This window comes from Diadema setosum, chromosome 3 (assembly GCF_964275005.1).
Source record: "Diadema setosum chromosome 3, eeDiaSeto1, whole genome shotgun sequence".
Lineage (NCBI taxonomy): Eukaryota > Metazoa > Echinodermata > Echinoidea > Diadematoida > Diadematidae > Diadema > Diadema setosum.
Genome location: NC_092687.1, coordinates 21555382 through 21582800, shown reverse-complemented (window position 1 = coordinate 21582800; position 27419 = coordinate 21555382). Strand labels below are relative to the sequence as shown.

At 39.0% G+C, this 27419-nt stretch overlaps 1 protein-coding gene across 1 annotated transcript; it reads right to left on the bottom strand.

The window, feature by feature from the left end:
• Positions 1-1217: 1217 nt before the first annotated feature.
• LOC140246685 (uncharacterized) lies at positions 1218-26971 on the bottom strand. The gene is made up of 13 exons (XM_072326025.1): positions 26845-26971; positions 24161-24337; positions 22732-22893; positions 21580-21690; positions 19960-20064; positions 18656-18814; positions 17128-17161; positions 15635-15788; positions 14856-14905; positions 11847-11981; positions 4896-5007; positions 3556-3622; positions 1218-2380 (listed from the first exon to the last, which is right to left on the bottom strand). The coding sequence occupies exons 1-13, from the start codon at positions 26969-26971 to the stop codon at positions 2289-2291; spliced, it is 1485 nt and encodes a 494-aa protein (XP_072182126.1). The 3' UTR covers positions 1218-2288.
• Between the last annotated feature and the right edge of the window lie 448 nt (positions 26972-27419).

The following is a 27419-nucleotide window of genomic DNA, read 5'->3' as shown; positions in this document are numbered from 1 at the left end:
TTACTCTCATGATAAATATACTGAAAAAAATGTGACCCGCTACAACAAAATGGTCCTAAAGTCGCGCACGGTCGAAGCCGTGAAAATTGAGTTTGAAGTTAGAGCATCAAAATTGGTCAAAACTTACGATTTTCTGAATTTGACATATTATTAGAGTCTGACATGTCTTCTATCATCTGTCGAAATTTTGAAGCAAAATGATGAAAGGAAAGACCAAAAAATAGCGTTTTTCTGGGCCATGTTTTTTTGGCGTTTCAACGAAGCAGAAAATGGTTCAAACATTTGGATTTAGCACCACACATAGGCTCCGCCCCTAACAACGACCAGAGTGATCTCATTGGTCAGTTTGCTGCTTGCCGCTAACCGAAGCGTGAAGCTCGCACACTGCCCAGTCGACTGGTGCGTGCGGGCGGGTTGCGCTATGCCTAGCCGCTTCTCCTGACATCCTGGTCACTGATTGGTCGGTGAGGAGACCGCCGACGCTGTGTTTGAATGAGCATTTCGGGGGTTGCTAGGGCTTAACTTCTATTGTCCGGAGGTGAATACTGACTTGCGTGTCTCTTGATTGTGATTGCGTCGCAAGGAGAACTTTTAGGGCGCTTTTCTCGAAACAGTGATTTCCCAGACGTCTTGACATGCTCTCTTTTAAACATCGATAACTCCGCAGCTGATTATTTTCATGAGACGTGTTATATATCAATTTAAAGCAGAAAGATTAGGGAATTGTGTCATGCAATTTTCAAATAATCGACCTCGCCCGACTTTAGGATCATTTTGTTGTAGCGGGTCACAAATGTTACAGCAACAAAATGTTACTTATGTTGAAGGGCATAACAATACCTTGAGTTGATGTACTATTGGACTGTCCTTGGGTTTCTTTCTTTGTGCTAATTGTACCTACATAATATATAGAGGAGGGAGACAACAAAGAGAGCCGATGTCTCATTTCTAACATGACAAAGCTTTGTGGCAGAACAATCCATGAGGCAACACACAATGCTGTGGATGTGTGTGTTGGTCCTCAACAGGTGTGTTATTGCATAAACCATATACCTGGCAGGGTGCTTATTTTTGCAAATTGTGCTACAGAGACTCCAACCCCAAGCACCTTCTGATCTGGAAATTTTCCCGCCTGAAACCCCTAGCAAATAGGAGACTCCAACTTGATGTGCGTGAAGCGCACATCATGAGCATGAAGTGCACATCATGGGCGCGAAGTTCCTTGCGGACAGGGTCCAGGAAACTCTAGGGTTCTAAATGCTCTCTCGTGCTATCTAAGGCTTATTTTTCAACAGACGATGACACTAAGTAAGATATAATTTCAAGTGGGAGACATAGAGCCAGGGCGGGAAAAATTCAATCTCAAGCGGGAGAATGGGTAATTTTGCAAAAATGGGCTTTCGGCGGGAGATTCCCGTCGAAAACGGGAGAGTAGGAGTGTCTGTGTGCTAATTGGGTGCTATTTGCAAAATTTAATACAGTGCACTCCCATTATAAAGAACACTGTCATAACAAAATTCCAGTTACAATGAAGTAAAAATTCAGGCCAAAACATTATTCATTCTATATATTTTTCATGTTTTATTTGTTCGGTTACAAAAAAAATTGATATAGCGAAAGAAAACTGCCGGTCCCGAGGACTTCCTTAAAACGGGAGTCCACTGTACATTTACTAACATGACGTGAATGCCATGTGCATGCATACATTAACTTGTATGCATTACACAGTACCCTACATGAAGAAGGTGTATAATAATACTATACTCCAAGATTACTAATTCAACCACTCGAGTGAAATTGTAGGGAAGTCTGGATCTGCGAAGAAATTTAACTCAATAAATACATGGCATATAAATTATTTCAGTGTTACACTGTTACAAACAGGCTCTGGATTAATCATAGCATGGTGTATACCAACAAGTTAACCTATTAAAAAAAGGGGAGGGGGTGAATTACACATGAAGAAATATTACTTTTCACTGGGACTCCATTCAAGATTCTATCTTTCTCATGATTTACTTAAACCACATTTCAGGAATTAACATGAAATCAGGATGTAGGGGGCTATGCAAACCACACTCCCATCCAATACGTACAATGTTTCATAAAAGCTGCAAGTACAACAGAACCTGTGCAAGTTTTCATGATTGAAATTATTGATGTGAAATGAGGAATGTACAAGCATTCTGAGAGGAGTCCCTGTCTGCCATCTGTTTCATACATCTCTGCTACCTTCAGCTTAGTGACAGAGGGAGCGGAGGACTGGTCAGTTGACCGCTGGGGGAGGGTCACTCAAACGCCAGGTGGACGTTCCTCTCCTGATCTCTCTTCACTACCTCATACTGTCTGGAGACTTCGTCTACCTTCCTCTGGACAAGAGCTGGTAGGAGGAATGGAATAGAGGAGATTGATTGATAACAAAGACCGAGGTAATAACAGAGTCAGGGTAATAGCTTAACATTGCTGGGGTGACAAAACCTTGTATCTCAAACTTTGGTGGAATTCACTTTTCTTTTTAATGAATTGACTGTCAGATAATCACATCAGTGATGTCCTGTCCAAATCCTTGCTGTCTAATCCCCAAAATGAAGCAACCACTGCATGTCAAAGGAGAAAAAGGTGATTCCATTTGTTATAGTGCTTTGGCTGTCATATTTTTTTCACTCTCCTGAACATCTGACATTGATGAGATACAAGTTTGTTGCCTACACAGCAAATTTCACATCAGCATTGACACTCTAGCCGGCAATTTGTAGTCAATGGCAAATAAAATACAATCCAACCTCAGTCATCTGGCCACATTGGGACTAATGGGCATCAGCATAAGTGATTTGGCCGAACAAGAGAGATAAAGCTCAAAAATAGCACTTTCTGCTAAGGGTATGCACAGGTGTATACGTAAACATACCAATATTATGATTATTTGCATGGTATGTATTATCATCTCTCATAATTAGAAATAAAATGACTTATGAGATCACTGCTGATTAAGGTGTTTCAAATACTGGTGGTGACTGATCTCTGCTTCAAAAATCAAATGTGAAATGTCCATGTCTGGGATCCATGTCACTACTTGGTAGGTCCATCATAAGATAATCCACATACTAGTCCTTTACAGTGTTGTAGTGTGATTAAGTTGCAGCTCACCACAACGATTGCCACGATATGTCTTGCCTTGTGTTCACATGATGATGGTCAAAATTGTGTTTGCTTTGAGTGAGCCTTAGCAATAAATATGCAAGAAAACTGAAAGAAAATTGCAAGCCTGCCCACATCCCGATAACAGTGTGATCTGGAAAAATGATGGCTACCAAGGTTTGACTGTATCTCATAAAACAATGGAGGAGAAAGGGAAAAGAAAAAAAAAAGAAAGAGAAGAAAGAAGAAGATGAGTAGTAAAAGAGAGAATGGAGTGGTAGAATTATCAAGAAGGAGAGGAATATGACAGATCACATAATTTATTAATCCACTGGGTCTTAGCTTTGGTAATTCTCCATAGAGTTACAATGAGGCAAGCTATGGTTCATGTATTGACCAGGTTAAGAATGTACTCACCTGCATTTTGATCAATCCACTGTAATGAGTTCATGTGAGCATTCAGTATTTTGGCAACTTGAGTGATCTGGAATGATGACAAACAGCAGACAAAGAATGAATGGATCAAGAACTACGAACAGAAAGAATGATTTATCAAAAGCTTGCCAACATTCAAAACAACTGCAACTTATACTTTACTGTCTGCTGTTAGTTTGATATACACTATGAAAATAATGGCGAACCAAGATGCAAAACAAATGTGAGCTACAACACTCATTACTGGTTTTGTGCTTTCATGCTCTCATCAGAACTTGCTTGTTTTGAATGCTACTACAGTCCTCTTGGAATAAGCAGACTATGGTATTTAATCAACGTTGAGGCGTCATGTAAAGGAAAACCCTTCAAGAGTGAAGTAGTTTTGCATGAGATGCACTGAAATGAAATTAAGTTGATTTTTCTGTAAATATTTGGGCAAAATTTCAATATCTGGTAATTGTTTACACATTGTACTGTTGTATGTTTTATTGCGATTTTAAATTTTGTTCTATGTAATTGTAAGTTGTATAATTTTCAGAGGTCGGCCCAACTATAAGAATAACTAGCATTCCTTCCTGGCTGCTTCCTCTTGGTATTTTAGCAATGTTTTATGCAGATTTGTGTTCACAATATTTTACTTTGTATTTATATTTCTCTGTATGATGAACTGCATTGTGTTTTTTAAACTTATGTGCTGAGAAAATAAATTGAATTAAAATGATAAACTGAATATGTCAATAGGTCATCCCAGATATATTGATACATTGATGGTATTTCAAAGATTGTTGTGCTAGTGAAGTGAAAATGAGGTCACCTGAAGAGACATTGACTTGTCATAGAAATATCACAATTTTTTTCTATTTCAATTATCCTTCTTACACTTCTAAAACTTGGACATCCTGTTCTTCCCTCAAATGAAGTTAGGTAAAACTATTCAGACCACTTCTTATTGTCAGTACATGTCTTGTAAGTGGTTGAGGAGTATGACCACATACACAAAGTGTTCAGTGACAAAAGAACAGTTCTGAGGCATGTGCCTGTTTATGTATAAGTCTTTGGGTCTTTGTCTGTTAATCTGTGAGTCTGTATGTCTGTGTACCTGAGTGTGTACTTGTGAGTCTGTGTGCATGTCTGCTTGTGAGTCTATGTGTCTGTGACTCTGTGTGTCTCTGAACATGTGTACTTGTGAGTCTGTCTGTCTGTGAGTCTATGCCCATGAGTCTTTCAGTCTGTGTGTCTGTGTGGGCATTGGTACATTCAACACAACAAAAATATTTATCAAAAAACAAACAAACAGAAAACCAAACTAGGTGAAAGCTTACTGGGTCTGCATTGTCTGTGGGTGTATTGGAGGCATTCATGTGATCGATGATTTCTTTCAAGTCTTGCACCATTCTCTTCAGCTGAGAGTCAATATTCTCTGCCATTTGGTACCTGGAACAAAACACAGATTATCATCAGCACTGTGAGCATACTATACAAGCTTCTTTTTGTATCTCACTGGGATATTTATATTATATGGGATGGCTATGAATGGATACCAGGGAATATTGCACGAGTTAGGGACAACATTGCTGAATCGAAGATGAGTGCAATATTGGCTCTAACAAGTGCAATATTCCCTGAGATTCCATGAATCAATGCCATCCAATATAATCATTATCATCTATAATCCCTAGAGAAAGCATAAAGTGTACTTAAAGGTATTAGCCCACATTTGTAAACCTGCAGCAATTGGTCTCATAGTTAGCATGGAGTTTGGGTATGATTGCAGTAACACCTGTGCAAAATTTCGTTCCAATTAGTCCATTACTTTCATAAAAATAAATGAAAATGCACCGTAATCCGTATGCATGCGTATAACGCTCGCTAGCTCTGGTCCACGTACGTGTTACATGTACAATGTACGTAGCTATAGCCCGCGCTCGTAATTTGATTTTGGGTCGGGTTGACCCGGTTTGAAAATTGATTTTAAAACGATGATTTTCTCTCTTTTATCGAATGGTATAGACAAAGAGTGACAGGTGAGGTATGTTACTGTTATAACTTGTACTTGAAGTCATATTGGACCTGTTTTATGCAGTTTTGATTTTCGTGGGTTTGCAAATGTGGGCTAGTACCTTTAAGTACCATACTTCTACCCATCTTTGAAGTTGACTCAGCACTGAAAAAGGAGTAGCCCCACCTACGCAACTAACTGCATATTAAGCAGGTAACTAGCAAGATGTTTGCACGCTTGTGAATTGTAACAAGAATTCACACACTAGTAGCAAGAGTTTTCGCACTCAGCAAGTGCTTGAGCAACAGACGAGACAAAATATATGGTGTATTATTGAATCAGAATGGTCGGTAACAACGATAGCCTATGGAGAATTAATACACTGGCCTATGCATTTCATTCAATATGCTCTCATATTGAACTGTAAAAATTAAGCGGACTACAGTACGCGTTTTTAATGCACCGCTAAAACGTCCTTTATAGATGATAATTATTATTCATAAGAAATCCCACAATGACATATCACCATAATTTCACTTAAATGAAACATGGATTTTGTTTTGTGTAAACATAGTACTATAAGTTAAAGTATGGTGAACGAGAAAAAAAGGACGATATTCATAAACAAGGTGATTTATACATTCCTGGAAAGCTTAAGTCTCTAGGAATATGAATAATTAACTTTCAGAAGGTAAAAACGTCTCCAGAACGATAGAGAGATGGTGTTTTAAGACTCTTTTTAGACCACCAGAACCCGATCTGACGGCGAAAATTTTGTTGACCAAAATTATGACGTCATGAAATGTGCGCTGTGCTACCACTCCATCCACACAGTGGGCTCCGTCTATGGAGGGCCGTTGCGGACGTGGTTCCTTTGGGGCATATGTATGGACAGGCAGTGTGCCCGTTTCCATGTATGTCCCAAACGAGTTGTGTTATCGGCGGCCATCCATATCCGTCGCCTCTCAATCGCTTCTTCTACCGCTCCGACTTTGCCACTGTCACTATCAGTGTCATTGTCACTGTCATCACTCAATTCACTCTCGATGTCAAACTCAAAGTCTTTCCGTACACTATAAGGGAAATTTGGACGTTTTAATGTCTCAGCCGAGAAAGCAGAGGCGACTAAAGACAGGCCAGATACTGCATCCACCCATCAAGAAATATGTGCTTTATGAATGGTGGCCTCGATGTCCCGCTACACTCGTAAAGGGTTTTGTTCATTTCGTGACGTCATATTTTAGGGCTCGAAAAAGACAGCTGTTCCGGAGCTAATATCGTTGAAGCAAATCAGTCAGTTTTAACTCGCGATATCTCAGTGGCGCGAATATCTTTTAATAAGTCACATTGATTATCTGTTTTAGGGGACATTTCCCTCTGCTTTGACACCTTTTTTAATATGATTTTCTTGAATTTGATGTCTCGTTCACCATACTTTAATGCCAAATTAATGCCACTGAAACCAATGTTTTCTGTCATAAGCATAATTTCTCATCCTGAAGAAGTATTAATCAATTCTCTCACTTGAAGTCTATAATATATCTATGTATTATATACTGAAAGTTGTATTACAGAACATTGGCCCTCTCTTTCTCCTTCCCGTACCATACTCCCACATCACTTTCAACATTCTCTCATCCATTCTTCTACAAGCAATAAGCACTGTCAGATTACAGATAATTCTAATTATTTACAAGTAAAGAAACCCGTCTCTTAAATCACATTATTAAAGAATGTAACTGCCTCTTCACAAGGTTTACAAGTAGTGCAAGCTTGCATGAAACTGATATTACAAGAGTATTGAAAAAAACAAACTGGTAAGCAAAGCCTTGATATGAGGCTAATATCCCTGGTGTCACACAGTGGTAAACACTTGCTCCCAATGCTGGACGTGTCCATCACTAGCTCCCAACTTGAAATCTCTGTTATTTGGATAATTTTGATATTTGGACTCACTTCACATATTTTGGGCCATAACTGAGGCATATGGATTATACGTCTTTCTAGAAGCACACTGCCGAAAAGTTTTAAGGTAAGCAAACATCTGGATTTTCGCACTTCGCACCAATATAGACATAACTCAACTTTCCCGCCAACTGGGGTCTTGTGAAATCATGGCGGCGGCTGCCGCCTCACGAGATCACGATAGAGCTGTAGACCCCAAAGGGGGCTTTTGACCCCAAGGGGGCTTTAGACCCCAAGGGGGCAGACAGCGATACTAGCTATGATAAAGTTCATGAAGAAGATTGCAGAGTAGCTTCAGGCAGGCGTAAGAAACGAAAATACAGAGAAGGCTCAAGTGCAGTGGAAGAGATAAGCACCAGAAGGGACTCCTTGTCAAATTCCACAGACTCCGAGACAAATCACGGAAGAGGCAATCCTCTGCTTCCAATCATTTAATGTAAAACAGTGGATTCCACCGGTTGTAACATGCGATAAGTGTCAGCGTCACGGTCATACGGCAGCCAACTGCCGTTTTAAGATCCGATGTGTCAGATGTGGGGAATCTCACTCTTTTGAGGAATGTCCCAGAAAAGAAAATCCCAAATGTGTTAACTGTGGTGATGACCACTCGGCGGCTTACAATGGATGTAAGATGATAAAGAGAGCAAAAGAAATACAAAAACTAAAGAGGGTACAGAGTTTGTCATACACTGAGGCTGCAAGAACGTATCGGGCAAAAGAACAAACCAAAGAAATTGAACTCTTTACGTAATGAAAAGTTAACTGTGGATTCTGTGGATAAATTTGAGAAAGACGCCTCTCCAGCGATGTTATTTGAAGAATTTATGGTAACGCCTAATCAAACTCTCATGAATATCAAGTTACCGCCCAAAAAACACACAGTGCAACCCTGTCCCATGGTGGACGAAGGATTATACTGACAAAATAAAACAGAGAAACAAAATACAGAGAAAGTTGAGGAGACGATGGTCAAAGGACTTGCAAAACGAATTCAAACAAAAGAAAGCAGAAGCCCAGAGGACTATCCGTAAAGCCAAACACGACTACTGGCAGTCCTTTAGTGCGAAACTAAACCGCTTCTCCTCAGTTTCAAAGGTATGGCAAACAAAAAGAGGCTAACGGAATCCCTGTGCCAAGTGAAACATAAAAACAAGCCTGCTTTACACTCTGAAGAGGACATTATCGTCAGCAATAAATGTAAAGCACATGTTTTAGGAAAATATTTAGGTAGCATAGGCGGGAAAGAGGAAAATGATAAGAATTATAAGAATATATGTGAAGTTTGGAGACTGATGAGGACAGATTCTGACAGTAGCCGTGAATTAGTTTATAATGAGCCTTTTCAGCTCCGGGAATTAGAGAGAGCACTTAGCTCAAGAAAAGGCAATACGCCTGGATTGGATGGAATAGGATACTAGTGTGGTTTACTGCAACATGTCCATACCTTCTAAAGAACGTTTATTATTAATTTACAATCGAATTTGGGAAACTGGTCTTATACCACAAGCATGCAAACACTCCATCTTGATCCCAATTTTAAAAGCAAATAAACCCCCCACAGAACTGAGTTCTTACTGAGCAATTGCATTATTACCCTGCTTTATGAAAATCACGGAAATTATGGTTGAAGAGAAGATAAATTTTTTGGTGGAAAAGAATAATTCATTATCCCCGATACAGAGTGGATTCTGTAAAGGTAGAAGCTGTGTGGATAATATAATTCACTTGGAAAATGAAATACAGAAAAATCTGAAAGTGAGTATTAAAACAATCGCAGTATTCACTGATCTAGTCAAAGCATACGATAGACTGTGGCCCGAAGCCGTCCTGGTCAAACTGTGGAATGCAAACAATCGCGGGAATTTGCTACATTTTATAGCAAACATGATGTCAAAGCGCACCTTTCAGGTGCGTGTGGGCAATGCACTATCTGAAACAATGGAGATGGTTAACGGATTACCCCAAGGAAGCCCTTTGAGCCCCATTCTGTTCAACCTGATGCTCAGGGATATTCCAGTTAGGCCCAACCCCAAAGTCCTATTATACACCGTAATGTGGCAATCAGGTAACGACATTACAGAGGTGACTCATGCTTACAAGGATACTTGATTATACTTAATAAGTGGTTCAAAAGATGGGGCATGCTCATCTCATCCCCAAAAACAGTTCCAATACTGTTTTCACACTCCAACAAAGAAGAACCCGTTCTACTCTATCTAGAAGAACAACCACTTATTCCGAGAAAAGAACACTGATATCTCTGAGTTATTTTAGACAAGAAGTTAACTTGGAAATCTCATATACAAGACTTGGCATGTAGAAGTAAGAAGAAAATAAATATACTTAAATGTTTGGCATATGTAAAATGGATTGACTTAAAATAAAGGATTTGATAACAGTATATAGATCCCTCATTCTTTCCTTACTGAATTATGCATGCGAAGGCATATGACTCGGCATCTGATCTTGTCAAAAATATACTCAACTCAGTTCAATATCAGGCTCTGTCAATTTGTTTCGGTAGCAAAGTCAGAACCTCCCTGAGAACTCTCCAAACAGAGTCAGGAGAGATGCCCTTATATATACTGAGAAAACTGATGAGTGCAAGGTATATCAAAAGAATTGAAACCACTCCCGACCACCCTTTGCTGGAAGATGTCAGGGACTGTTGGCAATATAGATTTTATGATAACAAAACTTGTTCAAGTAACTCCTTTGGAAACAGGGTTATGCAGTTGAAAGAGGAAGTCTACCTCGATATGCCTGTTGAGCCGGTAACTCCTTTAACTATCCCACTTTGGCATATCCCCAAAATGAATGTCTCAACTGAGTTAAGTAGGTTAATATCGAAGTCAGATTATCCATTGCTTCAAAATCAAATGAGTTTAGAAATTACACAAAAGAAATGGAGTTATTATTTGCATGTATACACGGACGGATCCAGAAGTCAAACAGGCATAGTGGGAGCTGCTTTTTTCGTTCCCTATTACAAATATATTGAATCGAAAAGACTGCAGGATTTCATATCATCATATAGGTCGGAACTTGCTGCAATTCTTATGGCATTAACCTGGTTGAGACAACTAAGTAATGTGTATACAGGAGTTGTAATTTTTACTGACAGCTGAAGTGCTCTCCGGGCCCTTGAAACATGTAAATTTGAGGATGCTTTTGTGAAAGAAATACACATTCTTTCGATGCACTTGCTGTTCAAGGGTATGATAGTGCATCTTGAATGGGTGCCCGGCCGCTGTGGCATCCTGGGCAATGAGACAGCAGATAAAGCGGCAAAAACAGTCCTACAAGAGAAACATATTAAAATCAAGAATGGACTCAATAAGATGAAAGTTAAATATGTTTTAAGTTGTCATTTTGATAAGAAGTGGCAAAAAGATGGGAAGAAACACAGTCCCCTTTACAAGAAGTACAGAAGTGTGTTTTTGGAAAATTTGAATGCAGATTAAAAAACAAGGAAGTACAAATCCTTATTTACCAAATCCGTATGGGTAATACTGAATTGAATTATGACAAGTTAAAAGTAAATTTGCATGAAACAGGCAACTGCCCCCATTGCCCGGAAAAAGAAAACTGAAGTCATTTCTTATATGATTGTCCGAAATATTTGAAAGAGAGAGCCATGTTGATCGCAGACATTGGAGGCAAAGATCAACGGGCGGTAAGAAAAGTATTATCCACAGAAAATGATAACCATTTACAGGCATCAGTTTTATATGTGAAGAGAACCAGAAGGTTTTCCAAAAGACCCAAGTCTGATAGAGTTATGTAGGTACTTATTTTTTGAGTTTTGTCTAATTTAGACTTGCAGATTGCAAAACCAAATGTTTGCTTATTCCATAATGTAAAATTAGAATTATTTGTAAATTATATATTGAAAAGTATATATGAGATAACTGTTTTGATGTTTATTTATCGCATTCGGGAGTCTGCTTGTGCACCATATGCGTTGGGCAGAGGGCCCTGGGGGTCTAGGTCTGTCTGCGCGACCGAGAAGCATGCTCAATGTAATGAGCCGGGCTGACCATAGTTTGTCACCAGCATGCACCAGGACTTACCTGCCCTAACCGTATGACAGCAGACAGATAGCGCGCATAAAAATAATTGTGAAGTATTAAGTTCATTTTTTGAGAAATTAATAACAATGTATATGCAAAATAGTGATATTACGCAGATGAAGGCGCAAATATTCATATGTGAATGACACGCCTCAAATACAACAACAACAACAGGCATAAATATTCACAACTGAATGACACACGCCTTAAAAATCAAAACAACAACAACAACTCACGTCCTCTCCCTCTCCACATCGGTGTGTTGCCTAAACTGGGTGCCTTCCTGCACTTTACAGGACTCTTCCAGAGGTACCAGGATGTCTTCTAGCTCTCTCTGCTGAGACACAATGTAGTCCAACTCATGCTCCAACCTGCAATATAGGCAAAACAGCAACCAAGGCACCATTTTGTGAAACTTGTCAGTCACTGACAACTGTTTAAAGCTGCTGAGATCCTTGAATCTGATTGGCTGAGAGCAAATTTGTCAGTGAAAATCAGTGACAAAACACTTTGAAATGCCACCCAAGGTTCCAACATACACCTTACTCCACACTTATGAATGCATGGCTATGCTTATTGTCAAATACTGTAACACAATATTTTCGTGGCATGAAATTTTCGTTAATTGGAGCCGACAGCCTTTTCCGCAGCATGAAATTTTCGCAAGTTGCCTCTAACATTCAATGCACATAGTGCAGACAATTTTGCGTGCATTTTAATTTCGCGAATCTTGGCTCTAGTGAAATTCACGAAATTAAAATGCACACTGACATTCATTTTACAGAACACTTCTCTGTCCATACACAGATCTCCTCGACTGTTAAGAAAGAAAGAGAGAGAGAGTGAGAAGGAACTGTCTGAATGCTGAACAACAATACAGTAACAAATCAAGGAGTAGATAATATATTTATCAAGTGAATAGAAATGCAAAATTCTGTTTGTCATGACTAAAGGCACACCTTTGATATATGATGACATAAATGGTATCCCGGGGTACCAAATAAAAATCAGCCATTTTGTTGATTTATTTTTGTAAAAAGGTTGTACCCTGGATGCCAAAAAGAGGAAATTATTTTGGTGCTGGAGCTAGCGCGCACTAGCCACTACACTGCACTGCACTAAAGCACACGCTAGTGGTATCGCAGCTTCCATGCACGCATAGTATAACATACAGTGGCATGGGAATGCTATGTACACGCACACACAGTGCATGCATTTTTCTCTGGCTGTCCTCGAGTGGACGTGAGGTGGCGCTACACAACGCGGTTACCCGGGGTACTACGGTACCCCGGGGTAACGCGTGATGCATCATATTCTGATGAAAGAGACAAGCCTTTAGAGTACAAACTCTTCAAAGGAACGTTCATCTAATTTGTGGAACATTTTGTCTTTAAAAATGGCCTACGGCTGAAAGAGCATAATTTCATGGATTGACTTTAGGTCATAAAAGTGAAAACTGTATAATATCCTAACATGAGCTATAAGAATAATGATAAAACATCTTTGAGAGATTCCAGGAAAAATGAGCTACTTACATACTAATTACCAACTAGAAGAGCTAAAATATGTAATGTCTCTTCCTCAATTTGACTTGCACTTGTGAAAAAGCTATTCACTACCAACCCTCTTGGTGTCCAACACAAGACGAGAGCCCCCTTCTCCTCAGCAATTCAAACAAAATAATAACATCTTGACATGCAAAGCAAACAGTAAGATCAAAATACGCATCAATAACTATTTCTTCTCATCTGTGCTACACTTGCTTCAGTCTGATTTATTCTAACAGGAAAATTTAACAGTTATTGTAAGTGCTAAAAATGAGCAAAGAAAATGGGATTCCATTGGGATTCGAACCCGAGAACTCCGGATTGCGAGACCGTTGCTCTAACGACTGAGCTATAGAAAGCCCTAGTACAGTGTTCATCCTGGAAACACTAAATTCTCAATGCTCGGATGGTCAGCAGCTATAGCAGTGTGTTTGTGTGTGACACACATGTACACACTTAAACCTGACATAAACCCGAAGGATAATTCAACTTGGGGATAAATGTGAGGGATCACCGAAGTGATGCAGCTCTTTGAGTTTGTAACAAGTGCAAACAGAAGGAAACTGACCAGCAATGAATATAATTCATTAGTGGAAAAATGAGCAAAGAAAATTTATTATAAAAGTGACATCAGGGGTGCAAAGAGAGGGAAATATCTACTACATTTAACCACAAATGCTGGACTTCAAGGGAAATGACACCCAAATATATAAGTGGATTGTAAAAATGCAGCAATATTAGTAGAACACATCAGTAAAGTTTGAGGAAAAATGGACATTCCATTCAAAAGCTGTGATTTTTTAGAATTTCGGTGCAGCCATAGCAGGATGAAAAGACTACCACAATTTGTGACCTCAGTATCATAGAGTATGGAAAGTAATATGAAGAAAACGGAAAGTGAAATTCTTCTCAATTTTACTACTTTAATGAAAAGCATAAGTTCCCTTAACTTGTTACCAACATATGTTAAAGGTACTAGCCCACATTTGCAAACCCACGAAAATCAAAACTGCATAAAACAGGTCCAATATGACTTCAAGTACAAGTTATAACAGTAACATACCTCACCTGTTGCTCTTTGTCTATACCATTCGATAAAAGAGAGAAAATCATCGTTTTAAAATCAATTTTCAAACCGGGTCAACCCGACCCAAAATCAAATTACTAGCGCGGGCTAGCTACGCACATTAACTTACACAATGTATCGCATGCATGTAGTACAAGCGCGGACCGTAGCTAGCGAGCGTTTTTATACGCATGCATACGGTGCATTTTCATTTATTTTTATGAAAGTAATGGACTAAATGGAACGAAATTTTGCGCAGGTGTTACTGCAATCATACCCAAACTCCATGCTAACTATGAGACCAATTGCTGCAGGTTTACAAATGTGGGCTAATACCTTTAAGGGTAATATTAATCAGCCCTCTTCTTTTTGAAAGAGGTAAGTCAAGTGCTCTTTTATCGTGCTAGAAAAGTGAGAATATGTTGATTTTTTTCCCCTCATGATAAGCCATAAAGTGTTGTAGTCTTCTTGATCAGTGATGGTAGTACCAAAACTTGAAGAATTCATTACCTTTACAACCAATAGTCCAATTTTCCTCAAACTTTCTCTGTTGTGTTCTACTAACATTGCTGCAGTCTCTAAATTCATTAATATATCAGGGTCTCACTCTCCTTTTAACACAAGAGCCTCACCTCTGTTGGTCAGCTTTCACTTTCTCCAAGTCATTGTGAAGTGATGTGATCTGTGAAGGCCAACAAAAGTCACAAGACAAGTAAATAAGAGCTGATGTGATACAATACACATGTCTTTATCTGTGTGACATGAAATCTTTTCATCATACTTTCAACACCCTGGGTAGAAATATTAACAACTGGTACTCTACTAGAGGCTGACACACCAGTCACTACCCCTACAAGTTCAAGCAATGCAAGTTTACAAAGAATATTTCAATATTGTTTAAAGGAGTGTCCATTCACTACCAATACATAAAAAGCATATGAAATGCTTAATGTTCTGACTATGGGTAACATTTTCCCTTAATCTTACAGCGCGTTCCCAGCCAAAAACCTCATTCCCTGATAGTGACTATGGTTCAAATAAAGAATATTTCACTTATATCTGATGTTCTTGCATCACCACCCCTCTAAGAACACATAATTTCATTATACAGAAGAATTCTGCTTAAAAAAAAAAAAGACAACAAATCCCACTCCAGTCATTCAGGGGTCCGTTTCATGAAAGTCTTATGAGAGACTTTTCACTCATAAGACACACTTATGACAGACTTTGTGAAATGGATTTCATTTCTGGTTGAAAGTCTCTCATAGCTTCATACATATTATGAGCGACTTCGGCCATTCTGAGATGTATGTAAAGACTTTCATGTGATGACTTCATGACACGGACCCCAGTTTTCTGTCCACTGAGCTCCTCCCACAGGTGACAAGTTCTCTGTCCACTACTAACTGACCTTTTCTCCATTGCTGACCAGTGTCCTGTCCCAAGCGTTGACCTGTCCTGCCTGCTGTAGAAAGACCTTCTCTTGCTCTTCAAGCTCCACTGTCCATTTGTTGATGCATTTTTCAAGGTCATTGTATGACATGGTTGCAGTGGGAGCTGATGTGCTGGGTATCCAAAACATAGACAAAACATATCTTGCCATTTAACAACAAGATTATCTTTTCTTTGGTCCAACTGGAAGAAAGTCCTTTGTTATCATGCTTTGAGCTAGCCTCAAATCAAAACTTTGGATACAATGACTTTCTACTCTTGAGGAACTCTTTACACCACATTTCCACTTCACACTTTAAAGTCAGACAGATAAATCTGGGAGTGGTAAGAGTTCTTCACTGAGAAATGAAGTCAGAGCAAAAAATTCTCTAGGATCCCATCCTACGAGAGACATACAGTAATCCAATATGTGTGTCAGACAGCTGGGCCTGTTTACACATGTTTATTCCACTGTTCACTTTGAATATGGTAAGTACTCCCCTATTGTTTGCATTGCCCTACTTGTGTAGTCACCACAAATTCAATGTGAGTGAAGTAGTAAGATACATACACAACAACATAATACATTGCCTCTTGATCTAGGCCAGATCAGCCAATTCCTGCTCTATCTACTACAGAAGTGTTTAAATTACATTCTTTTTGCTTTTAAAACCATCAAAGAATAAATGAAGAGCAAAACATACCAGAAAATAGAACACAATAGCAGTCTTTTTAAAGAAGACAATATGTGACCTGCTACAACAAAAGGATCCAAAAGTCGGGGGGGTCAATTTTCTTAAAATGACATGACATTATTCTCTCACTCATCCACTTTAATTTCATATATAACATGAATCACAGAAGTACTCTGTTTTGGAGATATCAATGATTTTATAAGAGCATGTCGAGTGGTCTAGGTAAGACAGTGTTCACCTCTTGACAATAGAAGGTATGCTCCTAGCAACCTCCTCGATGTTCATTCAAGCGTAGTGCCAACAGTCTACGCACTGACCAATCAGTAACCAGGATGCAACACACTGACCAATAAGATCACTCCCTCGTTGCTAAGGCAGGGTCCATATGCCGCGCTAAATCCAAATCATCGAACACATTCCTGTTCCGCCGAAAGTCAGAAAATTATGGCCCAGAAAAATGCTAATTACTTGCCTTCCCTTTGATGATTTAACTTCAAAATTTCGGCAGATGATAGACGAAACATAAAACTACAAAATTAAGCCAAAAACAGAAATTCGATTGTTTTGACCGATTTTGATGATCAGACTTCAAACTCAATTTTCTCCCGTCGGCACCTTTCGCATCCTTTTGTCGTGGCGGGTCACATATTATTCCAAATTTTGTAAAAAATTAGGCACATTTCTATCATCAACTCTTCTTTCCATCACAGGAACACAATATCAGCTTAGGAAGCAACATATACTTTTATTATAATGGACTCAGGCAAAGATAACTCACCCTGTGGGAGCTGCAGCAGGCTTGGCACCAAGACCTGTGGAAAACAATCACAATTATCTCTTGAGTTTTTATATATCACTTTACATGACTTTATGTTGTCTCAAATTTGTAATGCATTGCTGTCATGGTGATGTGATTCCAGAATTTAGCAGTTTGCTGATGAAAATTACCAAGTAAAATCAGGAATCAGCAAAAACTTGGGCCCTGCATTCTTTCAAGTTCTACACATGTTTCTATATTATAACATGTTATGCATGGAAACTTATGAATTGTATTGATACCAATGACATATTAGGAGATTCAAAACAGATCGATATCATTAAGTGACAGCTGTAACAATGGCAAAGTAAGGGTATGCCAAAGTGTCTAGCACAGAATATGTGTTTGTGTGGTGTTATTCTCCATAAACAGTAATTTTTCATACTTAAATGCAACTGTCTTTGGTGGCAAGGACACTAATGTAGTGGCCTCCACTTTAATCAGATGTGGAATGTACACAACCCCTCAACTGATACTGATATTACTGACATATGTTGAAGGTAAATATCATTCCCCTGGTTTCTAAAAGAGGTGTAAAGTCAAGTGCTCTTTCATCATATTAGCAATAAGAAGATATGATAACGAGTCTTTATATTTCTTTTATAACACTGTCCTGTAGTGACATCACGAAATGTTGTATTCTTGTCGTCTAGTGATGGCAGCAGAGCACCAAAACTGTACAATCTATTTGAACTTTTGCATTCAATGCATAAACGTGTAGACAAGAACATTCACATGCATTTTAATTTCACAAATCTTTCCTCCTTTGCAAAAATTTGCACACAAACTTTCTGGTTTACAGTATGTCTTACTGCCAAATAGCAAATGTTGAGAATGTGCTGTCCGTAGAATCCATCTGGGATTGGCTATAAAATAACTACTGTTTTAAAATATAAATCAATGAGGTTATTTCACTGGCTTGAACTGCCATTTATAGACATTGATGTTTGACAATCGAAATGTTTCAGCCATCATATGTCATGACTTTGAGAGTACACTGTGGATCTGAGTAAGTGGTAATAATCACATTACAAAAATCTGTCACATCAAATTCAATACACATGAGCAGTGTTCCCTCAAAAGGCATTTCCCGATCATGAAGTTAGTACCTTACCTCAGAGGGGGTCATCCCACTAGACCGACACCCACGAGTCATAAAGCGAGTTCGACACTGAAAACAGGTCCATGAGTCATACAGCTAATGAGTCATACAGCCCATGAGTTTGACACTAGGCAAATAAAGCCCACGAGTTTGACACTAGGTAAAAACAGCCTATGAGTTCGGCTCAATGTGTTGGTCTCGTGGGCCTTGTTAGCTCAGTGTCGAACTAATGGGCTGTATGACTCATGAGAGGTATAACTCATGGGCCGTATGACTTGTGGGCTGTACGACTCGTGGGTGTTGGTCTCGTGACTTGCACCCCCTCAGAGTTATTGCCTATCCTTCAATATCATACACACAGACCAAACTTAATGCTTTGCTACTTACCCAGTCCAGTCCCAGGAGCAGAGGTAGCAGCTGTGGTTGTGGGTTTGGCCCCTAGTAGCCCCAGCCCTGTTGGGGCTGAGGTGGTAGAGCTAGCTGGTGTAGCCAATGATAGTCCCCCAGTAGCCGGCTTGGCTCCAAGATCACCCAGTTTGAAGCCTCCTGGTTAGTGTAGGAAGTTATTTTACCACACGCTTGGTGAGAACAATAATTTGCCAAGGACAACAAAAGACTTTAACATGCTTGAACCACTTGATAAGACTAAAGTAGTTATTAACGCTCATCTTCATATGAATGGGGCATTCCAAAACAGTAGATCATTGTAGTATTAAATTGTCTTGCTCCACAAGACCTAATCATACTACCTGCACTGTTCACTTCATCATTACAACAGATATTTCCATGTAACAACAGATTCTGTGAGTACCAGATGAGTCAAGAGGTCATAATCACTGGGAACTGTGTAAAATCAATAGCATTTTAAGATGTCCATTCAAAAAGGATTACAATTTCGAAAGACAAAAAAAATCACACAAACTAAACAGTAGTAGTTTGAACATGAACTTACCAAATTAGGTGCTACGTCTTACAGCTGTTTTTGGTAAAATGCCCAATGGGTATGCATGAGGTATCTTCTTCATTTATACACACAAATTCATGCACCAAAGTTTGATAATACTAAAAATATATATGCCCAAATAGGATGGGGTGCAGGTACCAACATGCATGGACTCATCAAAATCAATGAATAAATAAATAAATAAATCTGGACTTTAGAAATTTATTCCCTATCAGCATATCCTCTGTATTGCTTGATAATTATCACATGATCTGTCAATAAGAGAGAAAGAGAGAGAGAGAGTAAGAGAAAGGCATAGGGAACACAAGTTCAACAACAAACAAAATTATAATTGTTATAACTGAGTCCTTGGGACCAGCAGTTTTCTTCAGTTATCTCAAATTCTCACATCAGGTGAACATTTAAAAAAGATTTAGAAAGATGTTATATATGCTAACTTTGCAACCTGAATTTTCACTTTGTTGTAAGGAAAATATTGGTACAACAATGTCTGTATGAACAGGAGTACACTATACTCCTACATTCATTAGTCAAAATAAAAGAATCTACACAGAAAATGATTGAGGAAAACATAATATAAAATAACCAATGCTGTAACAGTAGCAAAAAAAAAAATAGTTATCATAAGATTCAATTATGAAAACATATACTAGTACTACAAAAAAGCTACAAGATAAAGACTTTATGCATGGACACAGTTAACACTGTCTGCAAGGCAGCTGCTCACCTCCTAAGCCTCCTGGTGCAGAGGTTGTTGCTGTGCTCAGTGTCAAACCACCTGGAGCTGAGGTTGTTAGACTACCAAGCTTTAATCCCGTCGAGGCTGCTGTAGCTGATTGACATGTTAATTCAACAAACACTTAAATTAACACATCTTTATACAGTAGTCTCTGCATAATTCAAAATGTTAACAAAATTCACAGAAAAACATGTGAGTTGCCAAATTAATCAGCTCTAATGAGAATGACATGAATTTTCCCTCTTACTCTCTGACAGCACTAGCAACTAACTACCATGTAAGCAGTACTTTAATACACATATGACTTTTTTTTTTTTTTTTTGGCAATTGTATGGTTTGTAAGATTGCTCTAGTATGCACAATCTGGCATGCCACATATATGATGCTGTCATAACATCTAAAAAGATGTAAACAAGAAAATCTCATTAAAGCAGGGTCCAAATATTCCCTAATCATGCTTGCTATAACAAAATCTATGAAAACAGTTGCTATATCAGTTTGAGTTCAGGAAGATTTTGATCTGAAAAAAAAGAGAAAAAAGCTTGTATGAAAGTTTGCAGTGTCTCACTGTGAAAGTCCTGTGAAGGACTGCTTGAATTCTTTCTAGGTCATTATAACCATCACCTGTGAAGGACTGCTTGAATTCTTTCTAGGTCATTATAACCATCACCTGAGCATACTTAATAAAAATTTTATGACCTGGGTAGCTGCTGTAAGGCTGCGTTCACATAGAAGTACTCGGTATTCGCTATTCGGGCCCCGAATACACCATCACCCGCACCGTCAACTCACCATCCCATGCAGTGAGGATTTCTTCCTCCTACATCCTAGCAAATCTTATTAACAATTTCTTAACATGCTTATTTTTGCTACAGGGCAAATCCAGACCAAAATTGTCATTATTTCACAAACGAGAGACGGTATACGCTGCAAGAAAATCGAACAAGTTCGATTCCCACTTTGCTATACTTTTCGCAGCTATTCGGTACTTTTGAATAGTGCCCTCCTATGTGAACCGGTGTGAGGAAATCCTATCGTTCGATTCAAGCTATTCGCGTGCCCTCAAAAAACGAGCTCGAATACCCGGATAGTATACTTCTATGTGAACGCAGCCTAAGAGTCATAGCTTTTGGAGCAGATTGACTGTGAGTCATCGGGATGGTTCCTAACGCAATGCTGAACACTGGAATTGGTCCAATGGTCCCAGACCAGTAAAAATCAATGTTGGACCAGTAACTTTTCAGGAATTGCTAAACTTAATGGTCCAATATGACAGTTAAAATAACAAAAATAATATTGACGGGGCCAGTTAAAAAAATACAGGACCAGTAAATTTTATGTTCGGACCAGTAGGAAAAATGGGTTAATGTGCAGACCTGCCTAATGACAGACAATTAATCCTTCTCAGCTACCACAAAGTGACAATGCAAAACTCTCCACCTTTACTCATCTCACCGTGCAAACAACTAAAAAGAAACGCTTAGTGATATTCAGGAATTGATGTACTCCCAATGCAATAGTTATGTAAGTGTGACCTCTACTCCACAAGAGTTGAAATACTCCACAGATGTCACAAACTTGTTCTAGTCTGGCAATCACTGCACTCACTGGTGTTTGGTGTTGCAGCTGTTCCAAGGGAGAATCCCAGACCAGCTCCTAACCCTCCTGTACTGGCTGTGGTAGCCAATGGTTGAGATATCTGTCCTGTAGCTGCAGTAGCTGAGTGTTGTGTATCAAGTAAATGAAAGTGATTGAAAGAAATGAAGTAAAAAACAAACAAACAAACAAGAGAGACCCAGAGGGTCTAGGGCTCATCTGGGTATCGCAAGTTCACCTCACGCATTCTTGCAGACTCTTTCCAAGAAGAACACAGCAAACTCTGGCAACTAGCAAACTACTGTGATTTGAAAGGGTCTACAACAGAGCTGAGAATGAAAGGGGTTATTGACACTCTTCTGCAAAATGAAAGGGTTACCAAAAAGACACTGTAATTTGGAAGGGTCTACAACACAGCTGGGGTATGAAGGGGTACAAGAAACTGTTGTGCAAAATGAAAGGGTGTATAGAGGTACTGAGGACGACATGGATATCTAGAGGCTTCCACCAAATGAAAGTTCCAGAAAGGGTTCTGTCAAAAGAAAGGGTGTAAAGAGATATTCTGAATGAAAGGCTTATCAAAAAGGTACTAAAATTTGAAAGGGTCTGAAGAGCGCTGGCAAAATGAATGGTTTCAATTGAAAGGGCACTTCAAACAGCTTACTGCTGCCATACCATCAGCAGCACATTGTACAGTGCACTCCCGTTATAACGAACACGGTTATAACGAAATTCCGGTTACAACGAAATAAAATTTAGGGCCGCAACATTATCAACTCTATGTATTTTTATTGTTTATTCATTCGGTTATAACGAAATTTCGTTATAACGAAAGAAAACTGCCGGTCCCGAGGACTTCGTTATAACGGGAGTCCACTGTACGATAAAAGGTACCAGGTCTACACCATAACCACTAATCCATTCATGCTACAGGATGAGCAAACATGCAGAAAATATAGAAATAACATTATAGCCATACATTACAATATACCTACATGTACACAGAGGTCCAATATGTATGAAATGATAGGAGGGTCTGCGTGTAACAAGCAAAATGATTCACATTTTTTTAATTTCGTGCTAGTTTCATCTTGTATTGGGTGAAATGCGCCAAACTGCTCACTTTCACACTACAGTATAAAATGTCTGATGAAGGTTTCTCACCTCCTCCCAGGAGAGAGAAGCCAGTGGAAGGAGCCCCTCCTGCTGCCAATGAGGGGGCCGTTGATGCTGCTCCCCCGAGGCTGAATCCTGTTGTTGGAGCTGTGATGGTGCTGGCAGCCTGGGGTGCTACACTGGCTGCTGGTTGGCCAAGGGTCAGCCCACCTGAGATTATGTGAATACAATACTCATTTAATGATTGACAAAGACACCAACCCTCCTGATTTTGGCAAAATTTCCTGCTTTGAGCCCATTTTTGTAAAAATATCCTGCTTGAGTTTAAATCTCTCCACCCTAGCAGTGTACAATGTACCTTTTACTATAAAGATGTATATTTTGGTGCTTAAAATCTACTTTCTCGCACCCAACTTTAGTTTTTTCAAATAAAACGTTTGAAAATAAGGCTGAGATAGCACCAGAGAGCAAGTAAACAGGATCTGAACCCACAGCGGCAAAGGGATGTCCCTATGTACACATTATGTTTGCATGTTTGCAGGATCAGTCTTCAGTATGCAAGGAGATCCATACAGGAGAATCTCCTTTGAAGAGATGCTTGGGATGGTGTCTCTGAATTGATAATGAGAGTAACATAAGTCAGTCACCGAGCTAACATAGAATCTGTGTAGACATCAGTCCAGCTGATCCATTGTATAACAGCTGCTCACTTTGCTGAAATCAGAGGAAACCTAACAAAGGACACTCACATAAAGGGAAGAAGTAGTGCTTGTGTAGGATGTGAATGGATCTAGCGCAATTACCCCGGACCCGTCCCCTGATCCTAACCCTAATCCTTATCCTGACTCTAATCCTAATCCTAACCCTAATCTTTCCTCTAACCTTATCACTTACTAGTATTTAGCTGGGGGTAATTGCCCTTATACAGATGTGAATCATTATTATATTCATTTCACCCCTTTTCAGCCTACTATTCTGCATATCAGAATATCTCCCACTGTGTGTATTGATTCACTAAGTCATCACAACCAAATGGCTATTAAACATACATTCTAGTTCAGATGGGAACAACACACATTCATCATGTGTCATACACCCAACATATTCTCCCATTGTTAATATATATATATATATATATATATATATATATATACACATATACATTTTTTTGAATTCATTTATTTATTTAGTTATTTTTTTCATAAAATGATAAAGCAGATCCTAATCAAATGATTGGTTGAGAGCGTATACATGACCAGGTATTTATCTTATCTAACATATAATTCTGCTTTTAACCAGTCATGAGCATCTTTACATCGTGATGGTGATGAGGCAACATTTAATCTCTCTCTCTCTCTCTCTCTTTTTTAATTTTTTTTTTTACTTGCGAATATGTTAGACCATTCCAAGGGTACCTTGTGTGGGTAATTCATGTGTATTATTTGTCTACTCTCTGCTGGGTGCCATGTTTCCCTACCTGATGGGGTTGCTCCGGTTGTCGTTACTCCTCCAAACTTGAAACCTCCCCCAGCTGTGGTAGCTGCAGAGCTTATGGCTGTATTCCCTTGGGTGGCGGTCCCAAGGGAAAACCCCCCTGCAGCAGGAGCTCCCTGCTTGACACTAGCTCCAAAACTGAATGATGGTGGACCTGAGGCTGGTGGAAACAGTGGTTTGGGTCACTTTATCTTAGGAATACATAGCAAGCAGCTAACCTCATATCAGAGGCCTAACAAACAAGTGCAATGTTTTATCACAGAGGTTCATGACATGGAGCCAATACAGTCTTATTTTGATACCGCAACTCAAAAATATCTGAAGTATGTGTGAAACTGGATCTGCCTCCCAAATAGGAAGACAATTGAAATCATGTGTCAATACATAATGAACAGCCACTCTCTCAGGAATATTACATCTATACGATGGTAACTACTTTTTGCCATCTCTACGGTGGTATTAAAGTCATACAGATGTGTGACTAGAAATTGTGCAAACATTGATGAAATTACAACAAAAATTATTCAATTGAACATGCCTGGACACTAATCTGACATATAAACTAATAAAGAACAATACCTAAAGAGTATACCATATCAGTTTCATTTATCAGAAGTAATCAGAAAAGTGCTTTAGTCAGCTTTCCAGGAGGGTACAGCTTCAAACACTTTCAAAACATAGACTTCAGATTTACACATTTGCACACATTTCTGGATGGACTGACTTTATTGTTAAAGTTATACCTGCTTTATCACTGGGTGAAATTTAATTTCATTCCCTAAATAGACAAGTAAATTATACCAGACATTATGGTAGTTTTCATAATGCATCTTCAGATTGTTCAGAAAGATGGCAGCATGGAACCCGGATCATTAAGACCACAAAATTTGATATACCGGTAAGTGTGGACTACTTTTGTGTATCCATGGAAAACTGATGCTGTATGCAAGTCTCAGTCTCTGAAGTATGCAAACTTGAGCTTGTGAACCTCCTACGTATTATTCTTTCCCTATATAGTAACATGGGTATCAAAAACACACTACACTTAACTGATCTACTGGATAGAAAAGCTGTTACTTTAATAAAACAAACAGTGCTGCAGCCCTAAGAAGCCAAAGGGACCAAAACTGTCTCTTTTCATTTACTCTGCATTCGTTACTGCCATGGATGATTCCTTGTAAATCTCATCAGATTTCATTAGGAGAAAAAGATAAAATGATTACTTGAATCAGTAATTGAAATGGTATGGAAATATATATTACAGGAACAATATTTTTGACCAGATTCTCTTATCTGATTATGTGACTTGACAATTCAAGCAACTTTCTTCTAACGGCAAGAAATTTTAATGAGGTAATTGTGGGAATATTCAATAATGACTTGCTCTAGGAATACTACTTGCATAATGAATGCATGGTGAATGCACAGTAAAGATCCAACACAATTCATACTACAGTCAACACTTGTATTCTACTCTGTTTATTTTGGGTATTACAAGTAATACAATGTTAGTAATGTTTATTCTATGATATCCCTTTCATATCATGGTCTTCTTGTATGAGCCACCTTGATTTAACGTTATTTCAATAACTTACATTACATTACATTAATGTTATACACTAGAACTGTACAGTATTGTCACCTCATTTACAAATTAAGATTTTATGCATTTAGGAATGTAATGCACTAAAATTAATCACACATTTATAAATGATCTATAAATGCATAAAAACTTCCGATGGACTTAGACCCCGTTTACAGTGCGGGGCCGGGCCGAGCCGCGGCCGAGCCCGGCCTAAATTGCGGGACTGAGACCGCAATTCTGTCCGTTTACAGTGCCGGTCTCGGCCTGGGCTTTTAATTCAAACCTTTCAATATTTTGTTGTAGTGGCACTCTGCTTGTAAACAAACGCAATTTGGTATAGTCTGGTTTTCAGACCCTTTGTCAACTGAATTCCGTGGCAACGAAGTCGCCGTTCGGCAAAGGCCTTTGCCGAAGGAAAAATCCTTTGCAGGACAAAACCACCTTAAACTATACTAGTTTTCGACATTGAGGGGGTTAATATCCTGAATAGTGAAATAGCACGGGCAGAGGGTCAGGAAGCCTGACTAAATTTGGTACCGCATTTGGCCCAGTTTGCGTTTACAGTGAGAAAAGGCCGAGACCACCTCCATAGCGTGGCCAAATGCGCGGCCATTTCTGGCCCCACATTTGGCCTTTTGCGCGTTTACACTGAAATGAAGGCCGCGCTCGGCCGTGGCCGAGCCCAGCCTTTTCGCACACTGTAAACGGGGTCTTAGAGAACTTGATCAGCTCAATGAATGACAACATATTTTGGTATCTATTGTATGCTTGTAATACAACTCTATTATAATGTCATATAAAAGGGGATTATGTACTTTAAAGTAAGTACGGTACCGGTACTGTGGTAAATTTAAATTCCATTACAACAAAGTCCTCAGGACTGTAAGTTTTCTTTTGCTACATTGATATCTCATTATGGTCAAACAGTAAAGTATGTAAAGAGGAATAGATAATTATGGGACCTTAATTTTTTGTAACAAGAATGTTGTTATTTACCGTGTTGGTTACAATGGGAGTGCACAGTAATATGTAATTTCAAAGTATGTGTACATGTATATTCAACATATCAGCATTTCACAAACCAGTGGGAGCTGCACCAAATGAGAACCCTCCGCTTGGTGGGCCAGTGCCTGTAGCACCACCTGTGGTCCCAAAGAGACTGGGGGTACCAGTGGTGCCCCCTGATGTCGGTTGCTGTCCTCCAAACATCCTGGAACTCACAAAATTCCTGGTGCTGGTTCACTGATGGAGCCTTTGATCGCCTGGGCAGAAATGTGAAGCAGAATCAAAGCTAGGTCAAGATATGCACAAAATGTCTGACATTCTTCAAAGACATAACAGCAGTCCACGCTGATTATTTTTTGTTCATACGAGGCAGGACAACAAAATAAGAGGATAGCCTGTACAGTGTACATGTACAATGATTTGCCTTTGTATTTTACTATGTAAAACATACATGGTTACCACGGTAATGAAAATTATCACAAGGCAATACTGACTATGCCCAAAATGAATCAATCTTGACACAGCTGGAAATCAAAAGTTTTGTGACTGAATTGATTCTGCTGAAAGAACAGGTAAGGCTAATTCTTTATATTCATACATATTGTGAAGTATTGTGTGATTTCTCAAGTCATCGGGACATGAATTGTTTACT